Source organism: Xyrauchen texanus, chromosome 6 (assembly GCF_025860055.1).
Source record: "Xyrauchen texanus isolate HMW12.3.18 chromosome 6, RBS_HiC_50CHRs, whole genome shotgun sequence".
Classification (NCBI taxonomy): Eukaryota; Metazoa; Chordata; class Actinopteri; order Cypriniformes; family Catostomidae; genus Xyrauchen; species Xyrauchen texanus.
Genome location: NC_068281.1, coordinates 8,208,732 through 8,229,072, shown reverse-complemented (window position 1 = coordinate 8,229,072; position 20,341 = coordinate 8,208,732). Strand labels below are relative to the sequence as shown.

The following is a 20,341-nucleotide window of genomic DNA, read 5'->3' as shown; positions in this document are numbered from 1 at the left end:
AATGTCAGCTCAGATTTTCAAAATCTCCTTTTTGTTATTTAATTGGACTGCCAAGATTATCCTGGATGCCAATTGCCATATTAAATGTTTAAGCAGTTTACGGTGTATACTGTGCAGTATGCAGTGAGCAGTACACTAGTAGTCCATTCCAAACATAGCCACAAGAAAAAAGAAAACATATACTGTATTTTTTTGTATTTTTGAAGTCAACATGAAAGCAGAATTGTCCTATTTACTTTCTTACAACATGTTCCTGGACAATTCATTAGTGCAAACTATTCCAAAGGAAAAAAAAATGTTGTCTTCATAAACTTTAATCTAATGTTGTAACAAAACGTTTCTTAACAGCTGACGTTGCCAAACCCTCTCCATTCTGGTATGGAATGGTCAATGGATAATTTTTTTTCTTTTCAGAAATACGCCTAGTTACAGATATAAAATGGGTTTTGAATGCTATTTCATGTTGACTTCAAATCACAGATATATACTGTAGATGCTTCATATTCAAAGCTCTCACAAAGATGACAAGATATCAAAGCCAGTTTGTAGGCAATGTGTATTTTGAGGGCGTGTGTACAACGAGGAGGAGGAAGTCTAGAAACCTACCCATGCTCGCTGCAGGGGTCATGCACAATATTGAGCCTGCCCATCATGCATTGCAACAGGAAGTGGATTGGAAAGGGAGAAGAATCACAACAGCCCGTCACAAGGTTGGTTAGAGTGAAGAAAAATCATAATTTAAGGAAGAACAATAATCATTATAGTGATATAGCATGATGTCCATAAGAGACCGATTAGTTGATAAAACTGTGAAATCAGGATGTGATAAAGGAACAGGTTTATATGTGAGCTCACAGAAACGTATGTATACGTGACAGTCACTTTAGCAGACATTAGTATGACTGAGGAGGTTATTGGGACCATGAGCTCAATTATGTACTAGATTAGTAATGTAATATAATGAGATGATACAAGGAAAACCCCATTTCTTGCGAAGATCACTGTGCATAAACATCTCTGCAGGGTTCCCACACCTTTTGACCAATGAACTTCCATTATTTTTTCAGTTGTGAGAGATTACAGAATGAGGATTTAAATTTAATTTTTTTTATAGATATTGCACTTTCAAAGAACAATTTCTAGCTGATGAAATATTATAGAACTGAGCATAACTACAAAATAGAGTGGGGTTCAAAAGTCTGAAAACCTGGAAATAGATCAATATTTAAGTCCCTTTTTACTATAAATTCTCCTCCTTGCCCAGTAGGTGGCGATATGCATGAAGAATATGAATCGGCAAAAACAAGAAGAACTCTTAGGAGAAAAGAGTGCTTAGGAGGGCTGTTTGAAAGTGGAGATTTATAGTAAATTAATTATAGTTTTATAGAATTATAGGTTCTTACCCATACCTATCATATAACTTCTGAAGACATGAATTTAACCACTGGAGTAGTATGGATTATTTTTGATAATTAGCTTAAAGTTTTGGATCCTGTTGACTTGCATTGTAAGGACCTAAGGAGCTGCAATATACTTCTAAAAATGTTGTTTGTGTAATACACTTCAGGGATGGCATGAGGGTGAAAAAATTATGAGAGAATATAAAGTTTTGGGTGAACTATTTCTTTAAAGTACGTTTTTCAATTAAGATATTACATGAAGCTGTACACTGGGCACAAGTGTTATGTTATGACACATTCAATTATTCCTTTAAATCGAGAGCCTTAATTTTAAGGTCATTAATAACTTGCTCCAGCTCTGAAAGGACTTTTCTTTTCAGCTAATGTCACCAAGCCATCTTATTATTACACTATACAACCTATTATTTTGTAACACGTTAAATCGACAGCCTTAATTTTAAGGTCACTGTCGAATAAGCGAATCTGTGACACTAACCACGTCATCTCCTTTTTACAAAGGTTAGATTTTTTCTTCAATTAAAGCACACATCATGCTCTTTGGAACATTCCCAAATCATGCTGGGATGACATGGATCATCAGGTTTTGCACAAAATTGTGAAGTCCGTGCTAGCTCGAGTTCATGCTGTCATTAAAGCAAAATGGGGACATTCACAAATGAAATTCTTAAACATTTTTCAAGTCAGTATTTCACTCTAATTGTTATGCTGATATATCATTTTAATAAATGTAATAAAAAACTGTTATCAATTAGCAAAATGCAAAATGGAAGCATTTTCACAAATGGGCTCAGACCTTTGGACTCCACTGTATATATATATCAACAATTTGTAAAGGTTTCACTAAAGGAATATTTTGCATTCAATATAAGATAAGCTCAATCGACAGCATTTGTAGGATAATATTTATTACCAAAAAAAATTATTTTGACTCGTCCCACCTTAAAAAAGCATAAATCTGTGTTCCAGTGAGGCACTTACAATAGAAGTGAATGGGGCCAATCCATTTCAAAAGTATAGCCACAAGATGTAAACAATACATGTTATGTGTGTTAACATGATTTTAGTGTGATAAAATGGCTTACAAACCTTTTCCGTGAAAAAAATATAGCCATGATGACTTAATGCCATAAATCCTAAAACCCTGATACGACTGTAAAAACAACTATTTACCGATAAATAGCCCCCAGGATTGAGTCAACTTTTTTGCTAATCAACATTATGCCACAAATTATATCGACTAAGCTTAACTAGTTTTGAACCTGAAAAATTCCTTTAATTTCCATGATTTTTCCAGGCCTTTCTAGAAATGTTGAAATGCCCTTATATATATATTTCCATGTTTTTCATGATTGTGGGAACCCCGTCGCTGCTAAACAAGTTCTGGCATATTTTGATGCATCCCTAACTGTTCATAAAGGTCAAAGGTCAGATCAAGGTGTAGTGAGGGGTGACAAAAACCATACCTGACGGAATAAAGGCGGCTTGCTGCTGAAACTGCATGTTGGCCAGAGCCTGTTGGTACTGGAGCATGCCAGCACTGAACATGTTTGTGGCACCGTTGACTTTCTCAAGCGCAGGTCGCTTTGGTAAAGGAGGCATGACACTGTGAGGAATTCCCTGCTCCCATGAGACCACAGGGAAGGCGTGGAGGAATAGAGGGGATGGGTTGGGACGTACAGAAGAGAGTGAAAAAGGAAAGGAACAAGAAACAGACAGAATTATCGTCAGGGGGCAAAACATCACAGGGCTCGATTCTGACAAACAAGCAAGCAAGCGGCAGCTAATATATGTCTATGCCACAAGCAAAAGCCATAGAGCCAGTTTCCTCACTAGACTTAAAATTAGCTTTGAGAATTTGTGATACATTCGTTTAATTTCATGAGAGTAGTATTAACATTACAACATCCGTACTGCTAACTCAATGCAAATGAAGCAAGCGTTGCACTACTTAAATGTGTCGCAGAGTGACGAAAAAAAAATGGAAAGCATCAACTCATAAAAAAAAAAAAAAGAAACAAAATAATAAACAGCACTGCTCACTCCATGATAAGTGTGAGAAAGAGACTAATTCTGCCCTGATGTTTTGGTGGTGGAGCTCTAGTATAAAGACATGCACAAACAAGATACTATATACATGCAGCCTATAAAGACACTGACTGAACATAAATGCTGTATAGACACATATAGAAGCCATGTCACTAGAGTTAAAACATCTGGCCCTGTTCTAAAGCCCTGAAATAAGATACTTGTGATGATCTGATTGTGGCAGATATTGCATTACATTTTTTAGCTGGGTGATTATTAATCAGGCGGTACTTAAAATGATAGTTCACCTTAAAAATATTTCATTTACTCACCCTCATGTTGTTCCAAACCCATATGACTTTCTTTCTTCGGGGGAACACTAAAGGAGATGGTAGGCAGAACGACAGTCTCAGTCACGATTCACTTTCATTGCATCTTTTATTATTTTTTATTACTTTTTTCCATACAATGAATGTCAATGGTGACTGAGGCTTTCGGTCCCTAACATTCTGCCTACCATATCTTTTTGTGTTCTGTGGATGCTTAATGATATCCAGTATACTGTAGTAGATTAAAAAGAGCTCAAAAGCAAAACATTTGTTGTTTGCTGTCGATGAAGGGGGTGGAAAACACTGATACCGCTACCGATAAATTCAATTTTACACTGCCACCATCAGTTGATCACAAGACATGATAACGTACAGGAAACAAAACAACAACATAGAGTCATTAAATTAAACAAATAACAAAGGACTATGCTTGCAAATTATCTTTTTTGTTAAGACACTACAATAAAGCAACATGCCAAGCAAAAAGGTGAAAGGTCATAGTACCAGGTCAAAGGTGGCTTCGAGGGGTCGCTTCAGTGATTTGACAGCCGACTGAGTCTTAATTAGCAGGCAGCGAGCACATGATGGCAATGGGCCAATGGGGTTCAAGCGCATTAACATAAACAGCAAGCAGAGGTGCATCATGGGGGCAGCAGTGCATTTTGGGTAGGTGAGAAAAAAACAAATAAAAACAAATCATTGGAATGCAGTATACAGGGGGATATCAGAACTAAGGCATGCAGAATATAGTCCTTTGTGTTATAGAAAAGTCTGAATTGAGATTACATTTACAAGTACATCAATTATCGTAACATTAAAGGGTAGTATTGTATTATGTCAACATTTATCTGTGATATCAAGAGTGAATAACATTGCGCTAGATTGCAAACATACAGTTTTAATTTGCTATACAAGTTGTGTTTTACATAAAAATAACTATGATACTGCCCTCTGCTGGACAGGATGAGAAAGATGAAGTTACAAATACAGTGCATGGTTTAAAGGTGCACTCAGTAATTATTATTCAAAATATTTTTACAGTTCTTTTTCTTTTTCAATTTTACGATTGCGTTGCGCAAAAGCAAAGTTTTCAATTACCGATGCCACTGCAGAAATGCCATTTTCACAGCAGGGTTTAGTCAGGAAATACCAGGTTTTGACCAGGCTGATCTCGTGACTGTGGCGAAATTTTTTCAAACTGATGTTACGTATTACTGATACTGATTTTTGTGTAGCATTGTGTAGAACAGGGCGAAACTTAAATGTTTATGAACTGATAATCTGCCATTTTACGCATGGTTTGGGTGAAAATGAAAAATGCTCTTTGTTGTTGTAGCGCCTCTAATGTCTGTTTCACCAGAAAACTGCTGCAATAAGTATAAGCCACATAAAAACAAGCCACAAAAAACTATTATGCAAATATGAAGGCATAGTAATGGGATTCTATTATACCGTGTTGTTTTTGACAGTGAAAATGTCTCAATGTGACTGATGTGAGAGTGCATCATTTTAAACAGATTTTTCAAAAGTGACGTTTATTTATTTAGAGTTAAAATGTTTTCTAATTTTTTTACAATGGAGTGCACCTTTAAATGGGAATGGCGACAACTTTTCATAATCATGAGGTACATAACACCCTGTACCAGCATTTACTATGAAGCTATGAACAAACTTTGGATTTAATGTCAATGAAAAATATAGCCTATTGGGCCCATAAATGTTTTTATTATGAAACATACATTGAAATACTTTAATTTGCAAAATGTTTACTTCTTAAAACATGTTCATTAAAAATTATTTCTGTTCTTTTTAACACACACCCTTAAAATCGATTAAATTAATGCATGAGAACGTTATTATATAACTATGTGTGTTTATGTGTGTAGTGTGTTGTAAAGCAGAGCCTGTGCTTACCATGGCAGCAGCGGCTGTGGCCTGATTAACCTGGTGTTGAGCCGCTTTGATCTTGGCCTGCAGGTGTGCAGGAGGGTGGAAGTATTTGCACTTGTCTCGGGAGCAGCGGCCCTTTATGTAATCCATACACACTGTAACTGTGTTATCACTGGGGTCAATCATTGTGCTATCAGCAGGGTGGGCAAACCTGCAGTCCGTCTCCCCACGAGAGCAGTTACCTCGCTGGTATTCCCGACACACCTGAGAATACAAACAAACAATATGTCATAAATACTGATTTAAATATTGAGTGTTTGCTTATGTAGTGCAGTAAGTGTTGGGAGTATTAAGATTTGTGAAAATGTTTGAAGCTTTTGAACAAAATGTTGCTGGATGTGTAAATAAACAAAAGATTAGTTAGAAGTAATTTTTATGTGTCTTCTTATAGTATGCTCTATAGCCTATAACGCAAAGAACATTGCAAACTTTAATTTGAAGAAAAATACAATGTATTTGAAATCGGACAAAAAGACTATGGGCCCAATTTTAAGAGTGCTAGCGTTAAGAGCAGCGCTAAGCCATAAATTATAAGCGTAAAATGAATGGCCATGGGCATGAAGCTAAAGGTATTTTCGTGTAATCATGTGTTAAGTCTAGGTGCAAATAGGTTTGGCACAATTGCCCACGCAACGCAAAAAATGGGCTGGATTATGTGCAATTAAATTTGTAGGTTCTTCTCAAGGCTTTCCACCGTCTGCAGAATATAGTCCATATCCTGTCAAGGACCAGCGATATAAACAAAGACATCACATTCATAAGAAGTCGGTAGTGTAAATGGACTGTATGCCATAAATGTAAGCGCAGCGAAGTTCTAGCAGGAAGACTAGCAGCTGTACATCATCGCACTATTAGCTGGGTAATTCCTAGCCAATCGCATGTAAGCCATTGCTTTATAAGTCTGCTCACAATCTATCACATTGCTGTTTCAGTGTGCTAACATGGCAACCTCCACCACCCCACCACCACCAGTTGAGTCGGGGGTAGGCTCCTCGCCCCTGCCTCCTATCTCCGGCAGGATTTGACGTTTCCGAGTACAACTTCTTCAGACCTCCAGACGGGGCCTACGCCAAAGAGAGACATTATTGTCTGTTTTATATTCATCAAATAAATGTCATCTTAAATTTCACTCAAGTCTGCGAGTCTTCCTGATAGAAATGAGAAGAATAGGAAATGTGCATTAACTGTGTCCTTGATTAATGTCAGGCATATTTCTATGACAGTGACATGCTCCTTTTATATGCATAGAAAATGTGATTCTCTTCTGAATTTGAATATAAGCTCAGTTAAATTATAGGAAATGTAAGTATTATTAATAATTTTCATCAACTGACACACAAATCATGGCTAGTACTAACAGTGATTGTAAACCAAAAATATTTCTAAATTCAAATACCACTTTAACTGAAATGATAATATAATCAAAATAACAAAGTGGTAAAAAAGTGTATACCAAATCCAATTTTTTTTGTCTCTCCTTCTTGCAACGGCCCCTTTTACAGCGATTTAAATATCAATCTCAACGACAGGTGGAAAATTACTAGTGGGCTACAAATTAAATCATAAATACAATAGTAAATATACAATAATAATAATACATATAAACATAATACAAATAATAATAAAAAATTACTGATAAAATAAACCATGACCTCTAGAAAGTTTAATACAAATCTTACAATTACCCTGAAAAATGTTGATTATCAGGGACATAATTTGATGCTCTGTACTTTGAACTATTTTTCAGGAAAATAGCTAATTGTATTTTGCGCCACTTCATTTACACACATTAGTTTGTACGCCTTGACCTACAGTAGTGCCAACACTCCCACCCACGCCCATTTGCGCTGGCATGAAAATTGCACTTAGAATTAGCGCTCTCTCGAAAATAGAGCCCATATTGTAAAGCACAAGTCTATGTACTTTTCATAAGGGCATAAACTACAATCCCATGAAGCATTGTGAATGACATAAATGAATGAAAAACAATGGGAAAATATAAAACAATTGATTTATAGCTGATGATTATAAATATTTAAACACTATGTTTTAAGTTTATGGCAAAATATTCAGATATATACTAGTTTATAAGTAGTTTGAGAGGCTAGAGAGACTGACTCGGTTGTGTTATGGAAGTGGGCCGTCGCTACAAAGCTCTTTTAGTGCACCTTACATGCCACGATTCTCTGATTGGTGGATCTTTCTCTGCAGGATCATGGGTAGTGTAGTAATTACACTACCCATCAGCTTTTTTAAATTAAGTTGAAATAATGTGGACAGATATCTTAAACAGAAGCATATACCATCGATTAACCTCACGGTAGGTCTTTAAAGGTTTATCACTGATTCTTGAGATAAGGGACAAAACATGTCCTACATAAAAAGGTCCTCTTTATGTTAAAAATCAAGAAACTCCTAATAATACAAATATTGAAAAAAGTTTAAGGAAATGTGTATACTCAGGGCATTCATTACTTATACTGTATATTTAAATCATTTCATTTTTTATTGTATTTATGCATTATCTACACTTGGAAGCACATGTAACTTCACCTGTCCTCAGCAAGAGGTCACAATGATAAACTTACAAACAAAATGTTTAAAAATGCAACAAATTCATAAATATAAATATCAAATAAAACGTAGGGATCTGTAAGATATCAAACAACACAAAAAGTAAACTTTAAATTATATTTTCCATAAAAAACTGCCTATCAAAGTTGTGTCTTAACTCTGCGTCAAGATTTTTTATTTTTTTTACAATCCTGAATAAATCAGACAATGTCATCTATGACTCTGAGGACCCCTTTGCCACTTCCTGCTCATGGTGGGTGCAACAGTAGGACACGTGGTCTGGTAAGTTTCATATTTTTTTGTATATTTTAAATTAACTCCTTTACTGAACACCATTATTAGATAATTAAGGACTTAATTAGAACGGCATGCTTTAGTGTGTCTGACAGAGTTGACAAAAATCATATTAAGATATGAAGTGAATAAATAAGTTTTTTTTTATAAAAACCTGTTCCTTTACATGGTTCATTAGCAGAGACCTTTGTCTACAAATATATCCATTTAAAATTAATTCAGTATTAAAAATAAAAAATAAGATTTAATAAAGTTTTGTCCCTTATATATTTTTATTTTGACCCTTTAATTCCTCTATGTATAATAAATAAAGAAAGAAAGAACATTTTTACTTCCGGAACCGGACTGTTGCGCTCAATTATGTATGTTTGGAATAGCATGCTACCAACTATTTTTGAAAGAATGTTGTATGCTGTACTATACTTTGCATACTATTACACAATGCAATACACTCAACATGCCAATATGACGGATATCAACTGTGATTTTTAACTCAGACTGCCATAAGTTTGCTGACTACAAAAAATCTAAATAAATTAATTGACTGTCAAGATGAATACTGGATTTTTTACACATACAACCTAATAAGCTCAAGTTAAAACAATATTGCACACAATTGTTTGAAATGTTTATCGTTGTATACTGCATACATTTTCACACACTATTTAAAAAAAACAATATGCATTATCCAGTAAATACTGCTCAGTATGAATAAAGCAGTATGCTGTTTTTGTATTCTGAACATAACTATTATTTTACCACTTGTGTGTTTTTTCATTCAGGGGTCAGCAGGAGACAGCAGCCACCACTGCATAGATATGTGCATGTGTGTGTGTGTGTGTGTGTGTGTGAGAGAAAGAACCAGAAATATTGGGAGAAACAGAAAGCAATGTTTAAACTGTAAAAGTGAAATATCTGGACTCATGATCATATGTATACGGTGTGCACAACAGAAGATTTCTGTAAAGACCCCAAAACAGTGGGGTTGCTGTCTCAGTGCGGCAGTGTGTGATGATGTCATGGTGCTCTGTGATGACCTCATACCTCCAGACGATCTGTTCTGAGGAGTTTCTGAGCCGCTGAGGCAGCAGCTGCAGTGTTGGCAGCAGAGGGCACAGATGCCATCGCAGGACTGCCTGCCATCAGCATAGGTGCACTGGGCAGGATCTCTGTTTGCATCAGCCCGGGTGACACCGGGCCCAGGTACGGATTAAACGCGGCCGCAGCGGCTGCTGCAGCAGCTGCACTTGCGTTGGTTGCAAGGCTTGGTGTGACTGAAAACATAGGCTGCAACCACAAACAGAACAAAACAGAAATCAAAATAAACTAAGCATTATATATCAAACTGACTCTGTTTCTGTGACTTTTGCCAAAAATTAGGTCAAAGGAATATTCATTGTTATTTGACAATTAGCAAATACCTTACAAAAAAGTTTTGTGCGGTACCATGATTCAGTGGCTTTATCAGATGGTAATAACATAGTACTGTTCGATTACAAAATTGTTACACTGTGGTATGTGATACTGTCAAGTAATAATACCATGTTATTACCATAGTGGTAGTGCCTAATAGAAACATGGTTTTACCATGCTTTCTCCATGAAATATTTTTATGGTAGTACCAATACCAATACAAATAGGCATCCTATTGATCAGAACAGTTTTTAATGTTTGATCAGTGAACTGTAGCAATAATTAAAAAATCTGTAATATTAAATAACAGACCCGAAAATGTTATGCCAACCCACCAATACATTTATACACACTTAAAACATAAACATACACTACCGGTAAAAAGTTTTGAAACACGACTGAAATATTTGAAATTATTTTTGTAGACAAAAATATAATAAAAAAAGCAAAAAATGTAATAATAAAAAAAGCTTTTGAAATGGACGACTTGGACCAAATAATGAAGGAAAGCAGCCAATAAGTGCACAGCACAGATGGGAACTCCTTCAATACTGTTTAAAAAGCATCCCAGGGTGATACCTCAAGAAGTTGTTTGATAAAATGCCAAGTGTAAATGTCTGCAAATTCTATTCAAAGGGTGGCTACTTTGAAGATGCTAAAATAGAACACAGTTTTGATTTATTTGGAATTGTTTTTAGTTACAACATACAGTAATTCCCACAGCTCCATTTCTGTTATTCCATAGTTTAGATCAGGGGCGTAGCAGTTATTTTAAAAGTGGGGGGACACAGCTGTCAGTAGGTGGCTTGCACAGACCCAACACTTACATTTCAGTATTAATATATTAAAGTATATATTAATATATAAGTTTGATTTAAGTACAGTATTATATTAATGTATACATATTAGTTACTTTTAAAATTGGTAATATTTTAAATATTAAAGTTTTGCCAAGTAATTGTAAAATTATCTGCAAATTTAAGGGCATCTTGTGGAGCACTTGCTGGTCCTGAATACATTATTTAATCAATTACAATAATGACATGTGCACAATTTAATTTTTTACTCTGTGCTTGTGCATTGTCGGATTTAAATGTATCCAAGTGACTCAACTGTTTTGACTACGTTCACCAAAATTCGTTCAGATCCTTTTAATGATTCAGTGACCATTTCTGGTGATGCCAGAAGGTGGTGACAAATGAGTGTCTTGTGTGAAATCAGTTAGTCACTGAATCAACGATCAAAAGAAAATGTTAATCCTTTAAAATGTGTATGTCTACAGGCCTAAATAGAGACTTTAGTAGAGGTTTTAAGCATTATAAGAACAAAGCTAATCTTTAATTTCCCTACAGTTTGTGAGCTGCTGAGCATGACTTAAATCAAAAGACAACAATAATAGTCTTATAATAATTATAATAAGTTTCAATTACATCCAAATGTTTTCATGTATAAAAAAGCGTGTCTACATATCTATTCACTTCAGTAACATGCCTAAGAACACAGCAGATCTATATTTTTTCCTACAGTTTGTTGACTGCACACCAACATAGAGGTCAAAAACAGGAGCTGATATTAAAAATAGCTTTACATATTTAATACAGATCTAGTAATCTGCTTAAATTGGCAAAAACAGCCAAACTATTACCTCACAAACACAATGTCAAAAGCTTAACTTAATGAAGACTCATGTGCTGATATAAACTGCTTAAAAGAAGGACTGCCCTTTGTTTTTGTTTTTCTGAAGTGCATTTTGTGTAATGGTGCCAATCAAGAACGATATGCTGATAAATAACTCTCATTTGTGTGTTCCTCATCTCTAGATTATTCATTTAGATCAACATCAGTAAAAAACATGGATAAATGAGCATTGCTGAAAGCAACTTTGTAGAAATGAACAGAGCCACATTGATTAGACTGTCTGACTGACGGCCTATTACGTAAGGGTTGTTTTGTCTCATGAAACCCCCTGTGATTGGCTGGATGGTCGCTCAATCAGCCCAAAGTAACAAAATGCAAAGAATACTGTATACAAATCCACCATTTGGACTCGGTATGGGTTCAGCATGAAAAAGTGTGGGGGACAAAAATCATCTTTTTTAAAGAATGCCTCAGAAAAGTAAAGTTAGTTCTGAGAAACTGTCTATCATTTGTTTGCAAATGCTGTTTGGTGTGATATTTTATTAAATGCAATGACATCCAGACTTTGTAAGTGTGGCATAAGTGTCCAAATACTTTTTTGGGGCCACTGTATTCATAAGCAGGGCTGGGGATGGAATACATGTAACATGAATATGAACATTGCATATTCAGAATCCATAAATGAAGTAACTTTATTCAGCCCTAGTTACATTTTCAAGCACCGGTATTCAGATTGCAGTTTGTTTATAAACTTTTGTTAGAATACTTTTACAATTCTTCTCTCATAATGACCACAAAATAAGGTAGATGTGAAAGAAAAAAAGTCTTGTCAGTCAAGTAAGATTCTAGTAACAGCGTTTTTCTAAACACGCACAAGCGCACGCTGCACACTTGTCCTCTCGCTCTCTCTTCTCTTCCTCAGAGCAGCTGTGTGTGTGCAGTGTTGCCAGAGTTTTGCTTTGAGACACATTTGGTTAATTTGACATCTATTTTTGCTGCTTATTTATTAACAACAGATAATTTTCTATTACTTAACAGATTTAAAATTTCTAATATATATGTCAATAAAATAAATGAATTTAAATACATTTTAAAGGAGTATTCCGGGTTCAATATAAGTTAAGCTCAATATACAGCATTTGTGGCATAATGATGATTAGCACAAAAAATAATTTTGACTAATGTCTCCTTTTAAAAAAAAAATTAAAAGCAAAAATCTAGGCATAAATATGAAATTAATAATTTTATAAAAGCACTTACATGAATTCTTCTGTTAAAACTAGGACTGTCGATTTAACGAGTTAATTCAGTGAGATTAATTTGACAATAAATAACGCGTAAAAAACAAATTACACAATTAATCGAAAAGCCCACGGACCATAATAAGGAAGATTCCTGAGAAATGCAAGCTTGTAGTACCACCTGTTTACTCCAGAGGGCAGTACGTGAAATTTCAGCTGTGTTAGCAACGTGCCGTTTACAGTGAAGAAAACACTTCAGTAGGCAGAACAACACAAACATGCATTACGTTCTTGCGTTCAAAACACTAGAAGGAGCACAAATGCGATCTAAGGGATCTCAAGATGTGTTTAAAGATTGAGTATTAAACTATATTTAATTTGACACGGTGACCTAAACATTGTATGTTTATGACAAAAGGCACCCGAGACACTACACAAGCATGTCTGACGTAGTAATTGACGGGTTCTTAAACAAGCCCTCATAATAAATCTCCAACTGATTAACAAATTCACTTGTGAAATGGATTGCTGTGAACTGTATGCCAATGATTGACTTATGATCAATAATATGGTAGTAAACATTACATTGTATTCTAAAGCTGCTTTTTGTATTGTCTTATCAATGATGAACTCTTCTGCTACAAGAATGTAATATATATATATATATAATTTTTAAATATTTAAAGATAACTATGTATAATTATATATTGATATAAATATGTATAATCATTATATATTGAATTATTGTTATATGAGGGGCTTTCTCAGCAAATATTTGTGTCACGAACCCCGCTCCCTCGCTCCGCCCCCTCGAGCTTCCACGCTCGTTTTGCTCCCTCGAGCTCGCACGCTCGTTTTGCCCCCTCGAGCTCGCACGCTCGTTTTGCCCCCTCGAGCTCGCACGCTCGTTTTGCTCCCTCGAGCTGCCTCGCTCGTTTTGCTCCCTCGGGCTTCCACGCCCGTTTTGCTCGCTCGAGCTTGCACGCTCGTTTTTGCTGCTACGAGCTCACATGCTCGTACGCTATCTCCCCCCTCGGGCTCTCATGCACGCTCCTATGGCCAGAACATTATGACCACCTGCACTCGTCTCAATCACCACTTTATTCGTTTCACCTGCACTCGTCTCATCACCTTTCATTGTTTACACCTGCACCTTCCCCTATAAATACCACAGCACATCCGTTTCACGGGTGTTGGTTATTGTATTTAGTTTCCCGTGTCTTTGCCCCCCGCTAGTCTCGTCTAGTTTTGATCTCCTCTTGTCTTCCTCTTAGCTTGCCAGCTCCCCTTGTTCCCCTGTCTTTTGCTCCCACTAGTCTCGTCATTTTCATCTACTGATTCCCCGGCTTCGACCTCACGCTCCCTTTGACTACTCTTCACTGGATTTGCCCTTTTTGTGTACTTTGCACGCTTTGTTCTAATAAAGCTGTTTGACTTCGACATTGTGACTGTCTCTTCTTGTGCGGGTCACAAAATAACCAACCTTACCGAAGACAGTCACAACGTCCTGCGCTGAGGTTTCGCGCAGCTCACTAGAGCGGAGGTACACGTCACATTCAGCGCGAGGAGCTACGGTTTGGAGGCATGACCGAGCGCTCATGGCCCAGGGACAGCAGGTACGTGCGATTTTTGATTTGTTTCACCCTGTTCCGCCTGTGTCTGTCCCTGAGCCCGGTTATGCTCCCAACACATCCCCGAGCGCCGTAAGCCTTCAACCCCTTGAGAGGTTTGATGGCTCTTCGGGCGCTTGCCAAGGGTTGTTTATGCAGGGCAGCGGTTGTAGAACTTTAAACCGTGCCCTTAACATTATGGACCCAGCGGCCCAACTCTTGGTTTTGCGTCAGGGGAGTCAACCCTTGGAGGCTTATGTGATTGACTTTTGTGCCCTGGCTAACCAGGTGAATTTTGATGAGGTGGCTCTAAAAGACATTTTTCAATATGGACTGAATGAGCCAGCCTCATCATTCATGCCTGGTGGTCGCTGCCCTCTCAACCTGGCTCAGTTTATTGACCTCGCCCTACTGTACGCTGGTTCCTCGTTTACTGTGGGGGAGGCAGACAATGAACCAGCGCTCCACACCACGGCCCCCGTCTCGAAGCCTACCACGGCCCCCGTCTCGAAGCCTACCACGGCCCCCGTCTTGAAGCCTACCACGGCCCCAGTCTTGAAGCCTGACACGGCCCCCGTCTTGAAGCCTGACACGGCCCCAGTCCCGAGGCCTGTCATGGCCCCAGTCACGAAGCCTGTCACGGCCCCAGTCCCGAAGCCTTACACGGCCCTAGTCCCGAAGCCTTACACGGCCCTAGTCCCGAAGCCTTACACGGCCCTAGCCCCGAAGCCTGACACGGCCCTAGCCCCGAAGCCTGACACGGCCCTAGCCCCGAAGCCTTACACGGCCCTAGCCCCGAGGCCTTACACGGCCCCAGCCCCGAAGCCTTACACGGCCCCAGTCCCGAAGCCTGACACGGCCCCAGTCCCGAGGCCTGTCACGGCCCCAGTCCCGAAGCCTGTCACGGCCCCAGTCTCGAAGCCTGGCACGGCCAGCGAGCCAGCGCCCATGCCCGCCACGGCCAATGAACCAGCGCCCATGCCCGCCACGGCCAGTGAGCCACAGAGTCTTCCACGGCTCTGCCGGGTTCTGCTCCGCCCTCAGAGTCTTCCACGGCTCTGCCGGGTTCTGCTCCGCCCTCGGAGTCTTCCACGGCTCTGCCGGGTTCTGCTCCACCCCCAGAGTCTTCCACGGCTCTGCCGGGTTCTGCTCCGCCCCAGAGTCTTCCACGGCTCTGCCGAGTTCTGCTCCGCCCCCAGAGTCTTCCATGGCTCTGCCGGGTTCTGCTCCGTCCTCAGAGTCTTCCACGACTCTGCCAGCCTCTGCTCCGCTCTCAGAGTCTTCCATGGCTCTGCCAGCCTCTGCTCGCCCCTCAGAGCCCTCGCGACCTCCGCCTCACGAGCCTCCCAAGGCTCCTCCTCCCAAGCCTCCCAGGGCTCCTCCTCTCGAGCCTCCCAGGGCTCCTCCTCTCGAGCCTCCTAGGGCTCCGTTTCTTGAGCCTCCCAGAGCTCTACCTCCCAAGCCCCCCAGGGTTCTGCCTTTCAAGTCTCTCGAGCCTCCCAGAGCTCTACCCCTCGAGCCTCCCAGAGCTCCGCCTCTCAAGCCTCCCAGGGCTTCTCCTCTCGAGTCTTTCAGGGCTCCCCCTCCTTCCAAGCCTCTCAGGGCTTCTCCTCTCGAGTCTTTCAGGGCTCCACCCCTCAAGCCTCTCACGGCTTCGCCTATCGAGTCTTTCATGGCTCCACCCCTCAAGCCTCTCACGGCTTTGCCTCTCGAGTCTCTCAGGGCTCCTCCCCTCTCAAGCCTCTCAGGGCTTCCCCTCTCGAGTCTTTCAGGGCTCCTCCTCCCCTCGAGCCTCTCAGGGCTCCTCCTCCCCTCGAGCCTCTCAGGGCTCCGCCCCTCGAGTCTTTCATGGCTCCACCCCTCAAGCCTCTCATGGCTTCGTCTCTCGAGTCTCTTAGGGCTCCTCCTCCTCTCGAGCCTCTCAGGGCTCCTTCCCCCAAGCCTCTCGAGCCTTCCAGGACTCTGCCTCTAGAGCCTCCTACGGCTCCGCCTCTCGGGCCTCCTACGGCTCCCCCTCCAGAGCCTCCCACGGCTCCACCTCCCGAGCCTCTCACAGCTCTGCTCCCAAAGACTCCAGAGCTTTCTATGGCTCCGCCTCTCGGGCCTCCTACGGCTCCCCCTCCAGAGCCTCCCACGGCTCCACCTCCCGAGCCTCTCACGGCTCTGATCCCAAAGACTCCAGAGTTTTCTAGGGCTCCGCCTCTCCAGCCTCCTACGGCTCCACCTCTCGGGCCTTCTACGGCTCTACCCCCCGAGACTACAGAGCCTGCCAGGCCGTCGCCTCGGAAACCTCCCACGACGCCGCCTCCCTTGGCTCCACCTCCAGAGCCATCCAGGCCTTCGCCCCTAAAGCCTCCTTCGGCTCCACCTCCAGAGCCTTCCAGGCCTTCGCCCCTAAAGCCTCCTTCGGCTCCACCTCCAGAGCCTTCCAGAACCCCGCCTCCAGAGCCGCCTACTGTGCCGCCTCTGACAGCTCCGCCTTTCACGGCTCAGCCCGGACTTCCTGACACTCTCCCTGTCCGGTGGCCTCTTCCCTGGCCTCCGGACCCTATTCCTGTCCGGTGGTCACCTTCCAGACCCCCGGACCCAGTCCCTGTCCTCCAGTCGCCTTCCAGACCCCCTGACCCAGTCTCTGCCCTTTGGATGCCCCCTAGATCTCCCGACCACCCGCCTGTCCGCTATGTTCCCCCTGACCTTGCCTTGAAACTGCCCATTGACCCCATGGACTGTCTCATTTCCCTCTGTGCCCCTTGGACTGTCCTCAATTTTGTTTGTGTGTTTTCTGGGTTGTCTGTTCAGGGTTTTTTGTTTGTTGGGATCGTCCAGCACCACTTCCTCACAACCGAGCGCGGCCGTCAGGAGCCGTCCGTTTTAGAGGGGGGAGTACTGTCACGAACCCCGCTCCCTCGCTCCGCCCCCTCGAGCTTCCACGCTCGTTTTGCTCCCTCAAGCTCGCACGCTCGTTTTGCCCCCTCGAGCTCGCACGCTCGTTTTGCTCCCTCGAGCTGCCTCGCTCGTTTTGCTCCCTCGGGCTTCCACGCCCATTTTGCTCGCTCGTTTTTGCTGCTACGAGCTCACATGCTCGTACGCTATCTCCCCCCTCGGGCTCTCATGCATGCTCCTATGGCCAGAACATTATGACCACCTGCACTCGTCTCAATCACCCCTTTATTCGTTTCACCTGCACTCCTCTCATCACCTTTCATTGTTTACACCTGCACCTTCCCCTATAAATACCACAGCACATCCGTTTCACGGGTGTTGGTTATTGTATTTAGTTTCCCGTGTCTTTGCTCCCCGCTAGTCTCGTCTAGTTTTGATCTCCTCTTGTCTTCCTCTTAGCTTGCCAGCTCCCCTTGTTCCCCTGTCTTTTGCTCCCACTAGTCTCGTCATTTTCATCTACTGATTCCCCGGCTTCGACCTCACGCTCCCTTTGACTACTCTTCACTGGATTTGCCCTTTTTGTGTACTTTGCACGTTTTGTTCTAATAAAGCTGTTTGACTTCGACATTGTGACTGTCTCTTCTTGTGCGGGTCACAATTTGTATATGCGATTAATTGCGATTAATTAATCGGGACACCATGTAATTAATTAGATTAAACATTTTAATCGATTGACAGCCCTAGTTAAAACTCATTCATTATTTGAGGTGTAAAGTTTTTTAAATGATCAATTCTACAGTCCTTTTTGTGTTGGTTGACATAACGACATAAAGTTGTAATTGGAAACTACTTTACACCGAAAAGGTTAGTAAGTGATTTTATCACACTAAAATCACATTAACACGCATATTGTTTATGTCTTGTGGCTATACAGTCAATTGGCCTCCATTCACTTCTAATGTAAGTGTCTCACTGTTACCTAAATGTTTGCTTCTTTTAAAGAACAGGAGGGACTAATTTTGGTAATCAACATTATACCTCAAATGCTGTCGATTGAGATTAACTTGTATTGAATCCAGAATATTCCTTTAAATAAATCTATATCAAATGAGCACTGTCTGTGACTGCTTAGAGACAGTAAAAAAATAAGTCTTATTAAAGCTGAAATTCATGAAAGAAATGGTGCCATATTGTAATCAGTTTGGAATAATCGCATTATTATTTCTTCAAAAAATAAGCCGTGAAACAATTTTCTTTTAAAACATTATTAATAAAAAAAAAAAAAAAAGAGTAAATACTTGCGCATTAATGAGTGGAAGGAGAAATAAATCCAATCATACACTATTTTCTCATTTAGTTCTTTTTTCACTTTGACTCTCACGAAATGCAATAGTATTGTAAAGAAATAATTAAATCACTAGTTTAGTTCAAACCTTTAATTTCGGTATTGGTATGCGAGTATTGATCAGTATCGGAAGTATCGATACATTAGGATTGATCCGCCCATCTCTACGGCACACTGTTTTAACAATCAGCGCGCTGTCAGCTGTGCATATAGCCAGCAACGTTTTTTCACAATTATAACATTAGATTATGATACATTGTTTCCGCGATTGTAATTACTGTGTAAATACATTTATGCAGCTGCAGATGCGGCTTCTGTGCCGAGCTTTGCTGTTTAAAGATGGACAGCTCTCAATAAGCATTTGGTGAGACATGTCCACATCGAAATCTGGCAGAAAGTAGATCTGTTGAAAAATAGCAGTTATAAACAACACAAGAACAGGTGAAATATGGGAGAAAGTACTGCAAAAACTGGGAGAGGTAAAGGGGCTTGAAGAAGATCAGAGGTGCTCCAACAACAACAGAAAAACCTCATTTAAAAGCTTCTGTACAATTTGAGGCTTCTAGACGTATGGGAGGCCAGTTCAGCGTGACACATATTGCAACATGCAGGCATATTAATATATTAATATCTCACTTTCTAAAAAAACATCTCATATGAAGTGGCACAAAAATAAATAAATAAATAAATAAAACAGTAACAAAAAAAAACTAAGTAAGAGTAAAATAATTAAAAGCACCCCAAAATAAAAGTGTCATTAATTAAAGAGTAAAAGATTAAACAGGCCAAAATATGGAAATATGTAAGCAAACCTAGTTAAAATCATTCATATACTACATAGTTTACTTTCATTTCTGCAAGTAGCACCTAGTTATCATCTTAGAAATAAATATGGTTAATGGTAAATGGTCTGCACTTATATAGCGCCTTTTAACGTTAACAGTATTCAAAGCACTTTACACTGCGTCTCATTCACCCATTCACACACCAATGATGGCAGAGCTGCTATGGAAGGCGCTACCTGCCATTGGGAGCAACTTGGGGTTCAGTGTCTTGCCCAAGGACACTTCGGCATGTGGAGTCATGTGGGCCAGGAATCAAACCACCAACCATGCGATTAGTGGACAGCCCGCTCAACCACCTGTTCCACAGCCACACCATATTTAATGCACTATGAACTAGCATGAACTAACAATGAGCAATAGTATGTTATTAAGCAACATTAACAAAGATTAATAAATGCTTTAAAAATATTGCTCATTGTTTGTTCATACCTATATGATACCTAATGTATTAACTAATGTTAAAGAATGGAAACTTATTGTACAGTGTTACCATTATTCTTTGTCAGTCCAATCAAATAATGGTCTAAGAAGAAGAATAAAATGTTAAAATATAAAATATCTGTAAAGAAAAACATTAGTGTCCAACTCCAGATTCACTTGAATGTTAAAAGTGGAGGTGAAGCGGTTCAGATAACATAGCAATGAATATCACACATAATTCTTTAAATTGCACCTTGCCTTTATGAATATGTATTCTAAATGTATTCATACACTATACATAACGTTTTATGTGATATATTAGAATATGTTCCTTAATACATTTAAGAGAGAGC

General features: G+C 40.1%; 1 protein-coding gene across 13 annotated transcripts in view; it reads right to left on the bottom strand.

The window, feature by feature from the left end:
- The window catches only part of LOC127644589 (muscleblind-like protein 1), an 89,425-nt gene that overhangs the window by 10,491 nt on the left and 58,593 nt on the right, over positions 1–20,341 (bottom strand). For 7 of the 13 annotated variants that reach the window (XM_052127824.1, XM_052127822.1, XM_052127823.1 and 4 more), the window contains exons 4-8: positions 9,638–9,880; positions 5,690–5,929; positions 4,280–4,333; positions 2,885–3,038; positions 607–642 (exon numbers count right to left, since the gene is read on the bottom strand). In XM_052127824.1, the coding sequence (XP_051983784.1) occupies positions 607–642; positions 2,885–3,038; positions 4,280–4,333; positions 5,690–5,929; positions 9,638–9,880 (727 nt within the window). The remainder of the gene's footprint in view (positions 1–606; positions 643–2,884; positions 3,039–4,279; positions 4,334–5,689; positions 5,930–9,637; positions 9,881–20,341) is intronic. The other 6 variants (XM_052127826.1, XM_052127829.1, XM_052127831.1 and 3 more) reach the window with 3 other exon arrangements.